At 43.1% G+C, this 13,921-nt stretch overlaps 1 protein-coding gene across 2 annotated transcripts in view; it reads right to left on the reverse strand.

Annotated features, from left to right (window-relative positions):
- Window positions 1-1,031: 1,031 nt before the first annotated feature.
- fam50a (family with sequence similarity 50 member A) overlaps window positions 1,032-13,921 on the reverse strand; it is a 40,723-nt gene continuing 27,833 nt past the window's right edge. Inside the window, exons 10-13 of one of the 2 annotated variants that reach the window (XM_084312653.1) lie at window positions 13,392-13,440; window positions 10,617-10,687; window positions 9,597-9,707; window positions 1,032-1,270 (exon numbers count right to left, since the gene is read on the reverse strand). In XM_084312653.1, the coding sequence (XP_084168779.1) occupies window positions 1,262-1,270; window positions 9,597-9,707; window positions 10,617-10,687; window positions 13,392-13,440 (240 nt within the window). In that variant the 3' untranslated portion in view covers window positions 1,032-1,261. Of the gene's footprint in view, window positions 1,271-9,596; window positions 9,708-10,616; window positions 10,688-12,085; window positions 12,181-13,391; window positions 13,441-13,921 lie in introns of those variants that run through there. The other variant, XR_014619570.1, reaches the window with a different exon arrangement.

Below are 13,921 nucleotides of genomic sequence, written 5' to 3' on the forward strand. Positions count from 1 at the left end.
TCTCTGAAATGGGAGGTTCTCCCTTCCCTCGGTCTGTTTAAACGTAACTGTTTTAGCTGATCTTTTTACAATTATTTTAAACGTTTTTTATTTTTACTCGTGTTTAATTTTCTGTGAATATTGTTTGTATTATGTACCGTTTACATTTTGTACAATCGTCGTTTCTGTAAATGAGGGAAACCCCAGAAGCGTACGATGTTAAATAAAGGTTGAAATGAAATATTATGGCAAAAGAACAACGAAACACACACCCGCAACATTCACTTTAGACACTTTAACACTACACCAGATTTGATCTATTTATTACAAGTTATTACTAATTAAAAATTTTTTTTTTTTAAGTTTGCATTTTTGTACCTCATTTTGTACTTTAAGTTGTACTTTAGTTTGTATATTTTGTATAGTGGGTGGTCTTTATTCTTGTTACTGTATGAAGCACATTCTCAGGGGGCTCATCCAGAACCAAGCAGTTCACTGTAATGTACATGTACTCTATACGTGACAAATACAACAGAACCTTTTTTTTTTATCAACTTTTTTCTCCCATTTTCTATTTTTCTCCCATCCCAATTTCGTATCGTCCAATTCTCCCCTCCCCTGTCTCGAACGCTGTTAGACCATGCCTCCCACAAGCCGGCTGCAATGTGGATGAAGCCTTGCATCACGTGTCCCCTCCGGTACTCGAGGAAGCAGCCGTCGCATCTTTTCACCTGCACAGCGCGATCTCTCAGCGTCGGGGGTCTGCGTGGGAGGGACACGCCGCCCCCTGTCGCTTCCTGATTCTACTGCGCAGGCGCACCAACCGACCTGTAGGAGTCGCTGTCCACAACGTCCGATCCCCACCCATCAGCTTTCCCACCCTCTAACACTGCCAATTGTGTTAGTATGAACGACCAGCCAAGCTGATAGCAATGCGGAGACCTGGGTTCGAACCCAGCGTCTCCTGCATTGGTGGTGAGCGCCTTGCCCACTACACCACCTAGCCGCACAAATACAACAAAACTTGACAACCAATACAATCTTAAGTCAGATACATTTTATTCAACAGTTGTTATGTTGTGGTATATATACGATATATACAAATTAATGTTTTATTTTTTTTGAGAACACAAGAGATTCAAATATACTTAAAAATACGTAGAATCATAATGGAATAGCTTAGAGATATAAATTCTTCAAATCAAGAGAGGTCAAAGAGAACAGAAAAGAAAAGGAACATTTTTGTGTTGAGAATCGCAGTGGCTGAAGAGGACCGTCGTTTTCACCGGATCTGAAAAACACAAGACAAAGAGAAGAAAAACACAACGATGAATACATGTTTTACAATCACACCTACATATAAATATATCAGGGTATTTAATACCACTTCGAGCAAAGTTTCACGACCATACTAGCAAAAAAACTATTAAAATTCTCGCGTGTTCCATACAAGCTCTCTCCAGATGCACCAAGCTCCCGGTGGCAAACAAAAGACTAAACAAAGACTTGAATACGAAAACATTTCAGATACTTAATATTATTACATCTCCCGACAGCCAGACTGCCCCCCAAATTATTTAATACACAAGCTAATTAATTAATTAAGACGAAAGTCTTTCTCTGGTCTGCATCCCCTTAACAATTGTGTGTATTGAGCCGTACTGTATTGTACCCATTCTGCAATCTGTTAATACAATGTTCAATCAACCAATCAGCAGCCAGTGCTCCCACTCCGTCAGAGGGGCACTTTAGCAACAGCCGTTTATTTTACACAAAATCTCACAAACATATCTCCCCCATTTTTTTTTCCTTTTTAGATTTTTGCACTTTAGTTTTGTATATTTTGTACAGTGTTTGATCTTTATTCTGTTTACTGTATGGAGCACATTCTCAGGAGGCTCATACAGAACCAAGCAGTTCACCGCAATGTACATGTTCTTTATATGTGACAAATAAAACAAAACATATCCCTTCCACTTCAAACTACTTTATTTTCCTTTCGGAACTTCATTTGTGCAGTCAGTGGTTAAAAGACAGAGACAAACTCCCCACATTCCTCTGTTCTTAAATGGGGTCTGTTGTTTTGCAGGCCAGCAAGTGTCTTTTTTTTGTATCCACTTTTTCTCCTCCTATTTTTTCTGTATTTTTTCTCCCATCCCAATTTAGTCGTTATGCCAATTCCCCCCTCCCCTTCCTGGTCATTGCACGCATGTGCCCCCCCCACTGGTCGGTCTAGGGAGCCCTGAAGTCTATCACATGCTTCCTCCGATACATAGGAGACAGCCGGCAGCATCTTTTCACCTGCCAGCGAGGACTCTCATTGGTGAAGTGTAACGTGTGGGAGGGTCACACTACCTTCACCATTTCCCTCCCTCGCTGTGCAGGCGCCCTGACCGACCTGTAGGTGTCGCTGTTTACAACGACCAGAATACCACCCCACCGGCTTCCCTCCCGCTGACTCTGCCAATTGTGTCAGTATGGACGACCGGCCAAGCCAGAGGCACCGCTGACAGCCGGATTCGATACCAGTGTCTCTTGCGGTGGTGGGCAGACGCTTAGTCCGCTGCGCCACCCGGCCGCCTGCCAGCAAGTGTCTTGACACCTTCCCAGGCATCTCTGGCTTTGCCCTCCTGGAAGAGCCTTTCTACCTTCTCCGTGCTATGTGAGATACCCTGAAGTATCTATCTATCTATCTATCTATCTATCTATCTATCTATCTATCTATCTATCTATCTATCTATCTATCTATCTATCTATTACTCCCTTTTGGCCTCTTTCACATTCCTTGTCCTGGCCTGAATCAGTTTAGCCTCAATCCTGTTTCCGGAGGTGAATGCTATTTTCTTCTGATTAAGTGTATGTTTTAGCTTCTTTGTGATCCAGGGTTTATTGTTTGAAAAAACTTTAACAGTTTTTTTTTTTTTTTTTTTTGAATAATCTTCACAGAAGCGAATGTAGTCAGTAATGACCTCAGCAGCCTCCTCCTCCAGACCGGTCCCGTATGTGAACGTACGTTAGTACATCAGAGCAGGCCTGCAGAGCCTCACTGGCCTCCTCACTCCACTGCTGCACCTGCCTTTTGACAGCTCCCTCTCTTTGTAGTGTAGTGCGGTAGTATCGCATTAACACACCCAGCGGCAAAAACGCTGTACAGCGTTTTTGAGATCAATATTTCATTTTTTCGCCATGGCATTCATAATTCATCCACCCGACCTCCGGTGCTGCAGCGGGACCCTGAATGTGACTGCAACGCCTCAATACTGCCGCCTGGTGGATGGTCGGGCGAGTTACACTCTCAAAACCGGATGGTGTCATCGGTGCGTCGAGGAAATTCCTCCGGCAGTCACATCTCGCTATGGGACTCCAGACAAACACTATAGTGCATATGGATCGCTGCCATAACGCAATAATCGATAGGATTTCGGCGTTTATTGCGCCATACAAACCGGAAATGGATGTAGGAGATCGGCGTCCAATAATTGGGATCTTTCTCATCCAGTCTCATCGGAACACGGTAAGAGGACAGTAACGTTATTTTCAACCCGATTTATTTATTTCACTGCAAACCATCTGCTCAACATATCAACCCATAGTAAATAAAGCCGTTACTGACGATCAAGGAATTATGAACGACCCCCCCCCCCCCTTTCCTTCACACATGATGAAGCATAATGTATACCGATCATATACATTTGAATTTTTTAATATAGCGTGTATGGGAAAGAAACGCCAATCGATAATCTATCATATGCTTCAGGGCCTATAACTACTGTTTTTGGAATTACAGCAGAATTCTCAACCCTAGTAACACAACAATGTATGAATGAAAAAATATAACGTTCCCACATCCTGAACGATAGATAATTGACGTTGAATGGGCCATAGTAATGTCGATATAGCAATACAATTTAAAAAGTTATAGCCCTGCAAAGAAGGTAAACATCTCCATAGGGTTATAGTGCTGGCAGACTGGCTATATTGATGGATATAACCTATGGCGGGGAATGTGTTAATGTAAAGCGCTTTGGATAATAAAAAAAACTTGATTTGTGCACTATAGACCACCGCAACACTTCCGGTATTCCGAGATCATGGGAGAGAGAGAGCGGGGGGGGGGGGGGGGGGGAATTAATGAATGTGGATGAGAGCCTCGACATTAAGTGGTTGTAGCTACGGCTGTGGGGGCGCTGGAGACATGATCCGATAGACTTTTAAACACGTGCGTCTCCTGAACACGGAGAGACCAACGGCAAGTCGATCGGCACTTTCTCGGCCGAGCTATAGTCACTTTTCCGCACCTACTCCCGAACTCCGTATGCGCAGATTGATAAACCTAGAAATCCAGAGACTCCGTGGGCAATCCGCGCATGCGTAGTTCGGGAGTTAATGTCGAGGCTAGGGCTGCAACTAATGACTATTTTGGTAGTCGACTAATCTGTCGATTATTTTTTCGATTAGTCGACTAATCGAAAAACAATTATATAAAAAAATTTATAATTTTTTTTTTGCACTACCTATCTTTGTGAAAGTGGCTTCTCAGCTCTGGTCCAGCTGAAGACGGAGCAGAGGAACAGATTGGACATTGAGCACGACCTCAGAGTTGCTTTGAGACTCTTGTCAGGACCAAACAACATCCCCAGTTATCCCATTAGTTCCCCCAAACTTACTGTCGGTCTGTTATGTTAAGCTAAGAAGTCTTCAGCTGGACCAGAGCTGAGAAGCCACTTTCACAAAGATAGGTAGTGCAAAAAAAAAATAATAAAAAAAAAAAATATATATATAATAATATATATATATATATTTCTTTTAATGACTAATCGACGCAACAATTCCTCGTCGGCGATTTTTTATACTCGACGTTGTCGATTATGTCGACTAATCGTTGCAGCCCTAGTCGAGGCTCTGATCCACATTCATTAATTTTCTCCCCCCGCTCTCCATGAGCTCAATGTGACACGGAAGTGCAGTGGTCGAATAAACAAGAGCATAAATCAAAGCATACATGAAACGCGTACAAATTAATCAAAATGTGTGGAATGATGACAATTCTTATCGTTTTACGACCGTCATTAAACGTGTTTTTTCTTCTTCTCTCCGGGGAGAAAACACATCGTAAACTGTGTTTACAAGAGCAGCGCGTCGGACCACAAAACACCCCGGGGAGACGTTTCTCGTTTTACAGGTTGCGATAAAAGTTGAAGAGACCTCCCTCTGCAGCTGGCGCTGGGGACTCCGTGTCACGCTCCAGGGAGCACGCTCTCACGCGGACCCCCGACGAGAAGACACTCGTGTGAGAAACATCATGGCCGACCCCTCCCACCCCTCCCACAGCCTCTTCACACCCTGCTCCCCTCTGGGAGAAGGCTGAAGATCCCAAAGGCTGTGAAAGCTCGTCACAGACTGAGTTTTTTCCCCTCAACCAACCGCAAGACTGATCAATGCCTCAGCCCCCCCCCCCGCGTGAATACTTTCCCTAAGCCAGTTGTACTTTTGCGCAATCTGATTGGCCACTGACGTTTCTGGTCATGTGACATGTGCGCCAATCGTGTGCCGCCAAGTTCTGCCACCGGTTAAGCTTAGGCACTCTTTGGAAGTTGGTTAAGGTTAGAGTTTGTCTTAGAGCAGGGCGATAGAACACCAGCCCTGATTCCAAACTCTAACCTTAACCAACTTCGAAAGAGTCGCCTATAAGCTTAACCAGTGATAAACTAGGCGTTAGGTCGTTTGCAGGCTGTTAGACCCGGAAATAGGCGCAGAACTTGGCGTCACACGATTGGCGCACATGTCACATGACCAGAAACGTCAGTGGCCAATCAGATCGCGCAAAAGTACAACTGGCGTAGGGAAAGTATTCACGCAGCCTCCCCCCCCCCAAGTTTAGTGACGCTTACACAATAACAATGACACTGGCAAAAATACTGCACTGGGACTGACCTGGAACTCTGCACTTTACTTTACACTTTATATATATATATATATTTATTCAAATTATTAATCCTTCACTGCACTGTCTTTGTCCTGTGTCTGTTGTTGCTGTTGTTATGTGAAAAAAAGATTTATGGAAAAATGCATACACTGTAGATGGCGAAACAATTAGCAATGTGTTTACACACATATCAGGCTTATTAAAGGAATCTGAATCTGAATCGTTAACCCCGTCACTGTCGCACCACCAAACGGTTAACCCTTTCACTGCGACAATACACACAGAAGGTTAACCCTTTCACTGTCACACGACAGCCGGTTAACCCTTTTTTGGGGCGGTCAGGTGGCGTAGTGGAGATTGCGTTCGTCACCAACCCCGGAGACGCTGGATTCGCCTGTTCGAGTCCAGCTCACAGCTCCGGGGTTGTCACCAGCTTGGCTGGCCGTTCACACTAATACAATTGGCTGTATTAGAGGGTGGGAGAAGCTGGCGGGGTGGGTCCGGGTCGTTGTAAACAGCGACTCCTACAGTTCGGTCGGGGCGCCTGCTAAGCGTGGATAGGATCTAAGTGGGATAGTGTGATCCTTCCACACGTTACACCCTCTCAATGAGAATCCGCGCTGCCAGGTGAAAAGAAGCGGTTGATTGGCTGGACGTGTGTCGGAGGAAGCACGTGGTAGCCTCCACTCTCCCAGACCGACTGTGGGGGGTAAGTGCGCAGTGACCAGGAAGGGGATTGGGAATTGGCATAACGACTAACATTGGGATGGGAGAAAAACGGAGGAAAAAGGAGGGGGAAAAAGATTAAAAAAAACAAAATAAAAAATTAACCCTTTACTATCACACTACCGACGGTGACGAGACCGGCGAGGCGCGTGTGTCTGGATGCGACCCTCCCGAGCGGGACTCTGTGTCGCCAACGACGAGGAGACCGACCGGCTGTCACCGATACAGCTGCTGTGGATTTATTATGACCTGATCATTTAGGAACGCGGGGCAAAGGAAAGCAGATGGTGAGACTTTAGGACAGGTGAGAGGGGCCCCGTCAGCCGATGAAATATATGGGCGGTGAACGTGCTTTCAGCTTTTATCTTATATAGCCAGGGCTTCATCCACGGGGGGGGGGCACACTCTCTCATTGACGGAACACAGCGTATATGTTAACATATGTGGACGTACTCGGGAGAGATGCGGGAGCAGAAGGCACCGGCGAGGAGCTATAGCCAGATGCACGGAGGATCGGGACGACTGGAAGCACCGATGGAGGGCCCGTCCGAGGACGACCGACCATTTTTTCCATTGATGGGGATTTGATTGGCTGTTTTTAAATAAAGTGCGGCCGCAGGATTAATAACGCCAACGTTAGTTCGGCCAGAGAAACAAATACACTAATTAAAATGGTTGGACCTGCGAGATTTGTACTTTGTACTTTGTAGGTCTGCATTTTAAATGTAAGGAGTAAAAAGTTGTTTTTTTCCCCCTCTGAAATGTAATTTAGTAAAAGTACAAGTATACAAATCTAATAATACTCGAGTAAAGTACAAATCCTGCTGCTGTGGAAGATGACCTGATCATTTAGGAACGCTGGGCAAAGGAAAGCAGATGGTGAGACTTCAGGATAGGTTTATCGGCCCCGTCGGCTGATAAAAATAAATATGGACGGTGAACGGGCTTGCGTTTATACAGCAGCTTTTATCGTATATAGGGTTCATCCGCGGGGGGAACACAGCATGAGAAGAGCGTTTATGGGTGTGAATACTAGGAAAGCTGCAGGCCCAGATGGGATAACAGGACGAATACTCAAGTCCTGTGCAAATCAGCTGGCCCCGGTGTTCACTATATTTAATCTATCCCTGGCCGAGTCCGTGGTCCCTGCCTGCTTCAAGGTGTCCACTATAATCCCTGTAGACAATACTATGGGCATTTGACACTGACTTTCTTCCGTCGAACATGCAAAAAATAGATAATCTTTTCATGCATACGTTCGCGCGTTATCCAGTGGTGAATATAAGTATAGTTTAGGAGTGATCCGGGCTAATTCCTGAAAAGCTGAGTTATAGGGCGCTACATGTATCCTACTATCACTTCATACTATCACACGTTTCTTGCCTGGACACGCTACTATTTCCAAATCAAATGTATATAATAGGTATTATGTTTCATCATGAATGCATTAAAAGGGGGGGGGGGGGGGGGGGAGTCGTTTTTTATGCTTTGATGGCCAGTAACGGCACTACACACGCTGATCAGCTGGATGGATATGAAAACATTGTTGGATCAAGCTGAAATTGATGTCAGATAGTCCTTACCTTTGATCAGGGATATTCCAAAAATAATATTCCAATTGTCTGATTGCGATTTCCAGTATTGGTGTCCATCTGGTCCTGGACATAATTTGGCACAATTTATGGATCGAGTGTGCCAGATGCGTTTCGAAGTGGTCGGATGAAGCGATTTACTTGGCTCCGTCTAAATTTAGCGCCCGGAGGGATTTAAGTGTAACACAGGGTGAGATATAAGGTTTCAAATGGTGGGTGACACTGCCATCTAGCAGGATGCGGCCGGTATTGCACTCTGGCGATCTCAGAATCCTTTCCTATGGCAACACAGAGGTCAGTGGATGAATAATGAATACAAATATTGAATAAAAGAAAAAACTACCAAAACCCGAGATATCTCAGGTCTGGCACCCAACGCATGGCGAGTTAACCCGAGATATCTCGGGTCTGGCAGTCAATGTGTTAAGGAAAGAACCGATTTGGTTCTTGCATAGTATAGTTTAGATATAGCAAGTATAGCATAGGGATATAGAGTAAAAACTGTATACTGTATAGTAGTGTACATGATAGGACCCAGTGGCTTAAATCCGTAGCTAACAATCTCAGGAATTTAGCATGTCTATTTTATTACCTATTATTGCACAATCAATGCGGTCAATCATCATGTATGCACTGTAATTTTAAGAGCACTGCTCTGTTGTAATTACTTCTTACTCTGTTGTATGTCCGTTCTATTTTTATCATTTTTAGCCTATTTTTAAACTGAATCATTTTAAACTATTTTTATTATTTGTATTACTGAATGAAACTGTAAACAGAGAGGCCTATTGGGATGCTAGATCCTAATGTGAAACACTGATTTACCTTACCTTCAGTGATGGGCAGTAGCTAGCTACAACTAACCCTAACCCTAACCCTAACCCTAACCCTTGCCCATCACTGCTTACCTTGCTACCTCTCTATCTTTTTTATGCTCGCTTATGCCTGTATTTTTTTACTATGAACTGCAACTTCTGTATGAAAAGTGCTATACAAATAAAGTTATTATTATTATTTATTAGGGATGTTCGATATTGGCTTCTTTACCGATATCCGATATACCGATATTGTCCAACTCTTAATTTCCGATACCGATATATGCAGGGTTTCCCCCCCAAAAAACTGAATAATTGAAGGTAATTAACATTACATATCTCTTGTCGTGGAATGAACACAACATTATGCAAACTTTTGACAATAAATAAAACAAGAATTTGTTCTTACTTGTTTGCCTGAGTAAATAAAAGGTAAAAAAAAAAAAAAAAAAAATCTTTTTTTTGAAAACCGATACAGATAATTTCCGATATCAGATTTGAATGCCAATATCGGCAGATAATATCGGACATCCCTATTATTTATTCATTCACACATACCGTGTATTTGTCCCATTTCTTCTCCGGGTCGTACGGCTCCCAGCGGCTGGCGGGGAAGATGTGCTTGTTCTTCTCGTACCAGCTCCTCAGCACCACCTTGCCTGCGTGAGACTGGCGGCAGAACAGAGCAGATCAGAGCGGAGCACAAACAGTGGGCGGAGGAGGTACTGCACCCTGGACCTGAGCCCAGACTTCAGCACAAACAGTGGGGAGGATGAGGTACTGCACCCTGGACCTGAGCCCAGACTTCAGCACAAACAGTGGGGAGGATGAGGTACTGCACCCTGGACCTGAGCCCAGTTTCAATCCATGGCGTTCTTCATCTGAATTTAAACTTCTTACACATTGTATACATTTCTAACTGTGGAAAGGTGATGGTGCCATACATGGTAATACCAGGGTATCTGTAGTTTAACGTTAATAGTAAGGGCATTTTATCAGATATTTGACCGATCTGCAAACTAAATCCTTACCAATCAATTTCTTCACTAATGTGGTTGTAAAGGTGTGTAGTAAGATGTATTAAAAAGTTGACGTTCAAATCCTGTATGTTTTTTCGTAACAACTGCTCAAAGTTGAGGTACCGAATACAGATTTTCGAAAATTCTAAAATGTTCAGTTTGGCCTTGGTTAACTTGTGAGGGGTCAAACTAGGGGTTTTCATGATTCTGAGTTGATTGCAATAATTTATTTTTCACTAAAATCATTCCTTTGTGGAAAAAAGGCCATGCCCACTCTTATATTTAAATTCGAAAGTAGCTTTATTTGTAGTTACAAGTAGTTACAAGTGCTGATCACTTCAGGAGTCAATCTCTGAGTCTTCTCCAGACTCACCACCATCATGACCACAATTCTTGCATGAAATTCCGATTCAACAATCTGGACGTCCTCGTCGTGAATTACACTAGCTACCACTGGCTTGATGATCGGGGTTGTGTCTGAAGTCAAGTCTTAAGACTTCTTAAGACTTTTTAATATCCCACACCGATACCGTGAACACAAGACAGACGGTGTCCTCACCTCGTCTTTCTCCACCGTCGCATCGTTCACCAGTCGAATGTCATCGTGGACGTCGAAGCTGAAGAGAGGCCCTGTGGGGGAAACATGTGCAACACCACACGTTAAAGAGTGAGCTCACTGCATTCAGTAGGTCATGTCAGCGGGTACTAAAGTGTGATGTGCCTGAAGACAATACCCTAACTCTTGTTGTCACTGACATTTATGTAATATCCACAACAGATTAGGATCACAAGCATAGTTAAAGTTTCACAATTTAACTGGTTTTCATAATTTTTTTTACCACCCAAGTTTGGATTGTTGAAGCTGTTTTCTCATCAATCTTGGACTATGGTGAGGTGATTTATAGGCTGCAGCTTCACCTCTTTAAACCTCTGGATCATTCTGCCCTCAGGTTGATTACTGGTGACAGATATGATTCCCACCACTGTGTCCTTTATAAAACGGTTGGATGGTCTTCTCTGGTTTAGCCATTCATCCCATCTCGTGTTTCCAAGGTTACTAGTAGTGACTAGGGTTTAACATTCAAAGCTTCTATTGAAGTATTTGAACGAAGCTTCGAATGTCTGTCGTCATATTTTATGACGCAATAAAAAAATATTATAATACTTTTTTTTTTTTATCCTCAAACTAAATCCTCAATTTGAATAAAGTGATTAATCTGATTAAATGAGTTTAATGAATATAACGCATCAGTTTCGTCGACATAAATAATCCAATAAGGGCACGGTTGGTACGAAAGTGATGGTGACGTCTTGATGGAGCGCAGAGCGCCAAACGGATGCAGATCATTTATGATAAATGTTTTATTTACATTTTTTATGACGAGTCATATACTATAATAGTATAATACTATAATATTAGTGTGGCCTAATCTTGAATAGGCAAAAAAAATATTTGAATAGATATCACTATGAAACTTTCCCAGTTTGTTATGTACATATAAACTAAGAAAAAATATATTGCAAGTTTTCAGAATTTTACGTTTATATATGCAAATGAGGCACTTCCCCATCAAATATGTGCACATTTATTGATGCAATAAGGCAAAATGAAGTAAAATAAACAACTAAATGTGTGTTATTGACGTTTTATTGTCACTAGTTTCATAGAAGACATGTTTAGGAAGCAAAATATAACTAAATCAACAAAAAAAATGATATTTGCCTATTCACCTGGGGGTGTCTCGCCTTAAAAATAAAAGATTTGAATGTTGATTTAGAATTCGAATGTCACCATTATGATCGAAGCTTCGAAGCATTCGGTACAGCCCTAGTAGTGACCTAGTGATGCTCCCAGTGTCTGAGGCCGCTGGTCGGCACAGACAAACATGCGCAGTGGGTCGTTTGTCTAGCTCCAAGGTAAGGTTACTCGCTCCGGATTACCAGACAACTGCTCTACCTCCCAGAGCCACTGGGGGGCAATGTGGGAACAGATCTATTGTTATTATTATTGAGGGTGGCGGATCTTACCCTGCGGAGTGGAGCTCGACTGACTGGGGGCCCAATTCGAAAAGGGAATCTGGGTCCGATTTGGACGTCAATCTAGCATAGTGACACGCTATGCACTGCAAAACAAAACAATTGAGAGACTGAGGTGAAACGGTTGGCCCATTATAATAACCCTTTCACTGCCACACGACAGAAGGATAACCCTTTACTATCACACAACCGACGGCGACCGTCGGTTGTGTGATAGTAAAGGGTTATCCTTCTGTGTCGTGTGGCAGTGAAAGGGTTAAGTGTGAGTCAATCACCAGAGAGTATGATGAGGTCCAGAGTTCCAGTAATGAAGTGATGTCGGGTGGAAGTCAAGATGCCAACAGATGCCAGTGCAAGTCACGTCTCTCTGCCAGAGAGGACCACCCAACCTCATCACACAGGATACAATGACGGAACCATAACTGTCACCGGTCAGGGGCGTAAAGTACTTGAGTAATTGTACTTTTTTTTTTTTTTAAATAGTTAAGTACTGTTTTGGGGGATTTGTACTTTACTCGAGTATTATTAGACTTGTATACTTGTACTTTTACTCCATTACATTTCAGAGAAAAAAAAACATACTTTTTACTCCTTACATTTAAAATGCAGACCTACAAAGTATAAATCTCGCAGGTCCAACCATTTTAATTCGTGTATTTGTTTCTCTGGGCGAACTAACGAACTAACTAACGGCTGAGCAGAGGGTGTCATAGCCCGGGGGCGGGGGGAGGGCTCTAACACCTCAGGCTCTTATGGACCAATCACAGCCAGGGAGTATCCAAGACACTTTCTGTAAATAATTGACTATTAAATTTGAACTCACCTCATCTTATATTTGATCTTACTACCACTACTTATTGTTATTGACCACGCACAAACACACACTGCACCTTAACACTTTGATTGCCACGCAGTATGCCCATCCTTATGCCCAGTCTGCCAGTGCTGTAACCCTATGGAGATGTTTACCTTCTTTGCAGGGCTATAACTTTTTAAATATTATAGCTATATCGACATTACTGTGGCCCATTCAACATCGGGTATCTATCGTTCCGGATGTGGGAACGTTATATTTTTTCATTCATACATTGTTGTGTTAATACCGTCGAGAATATAAGTATGTTTTTAAGGTTTTAATCAATGTGTTAATTGTGCACTGTTTGAGTCTGAGCTCGAAATACAAACATTTAATTACTTGCAATTATTGTTTATTTATTGTGTATTTGACAAATAAAGAACTTGAAGTAGTCTTGGGTGGTTTTAAGGTTTACCGTTTCACGTGCCATCATCGACTCACCTGATTTGCCCCGAGCTTTTGTCACAATGAAGTCATAGAAACTGTGGTGCTGGATGGGAGAAGAAGGGAGTATAATTGAAGGATTATAATCAACATAACGCACCATGAATCATAAAGTCTGTTGTCGGAGACGAGTGTGCCAGCTACACATTTCACAACTGGTCACAGCCTGCTCGTGTGTCAGAGACGCCGGGCACGGCACCCATTTGGTAACCATTACGCAAATCTGCTGCCAATTATTTACAGTATTCTCTCTTTTTTTATCTACTTTTTCTCCTCCTATTTTTCTGTGTTTTTCCTCCCATCCCAATTGAGTCGTTATGCCAATCCCCCCCCCCCCCCTTCCTGGTCATTGCGCGCATTTGCCCCCTACTTGCCGGTCTAGGGAGCCCTGAAGTCTATCACATGCTTCCTCCGATACATAGGAGACAGCCGGCAGCATCTTTTCACCTGGCAGCGAGGACTCTCATTGGGTGAAGTGTAACGCGTGGGAGGGTCACACTACCTTCACCAGTTCCTTCCCTCGCTGT

The sequence above is a fragment of the Notolepis coatsorum genome (genome assembly GCF_963971535.1).
Source record: "Notolepis coatsorum genome assembly, chromosome: 4".
NCBI classification, from domain to species: Eukaryota; Metazoa; Chordata; class Actinopteri; order Aulopiformes; family Paralepididae; genus Notolepis; species Notolepis coatsorum.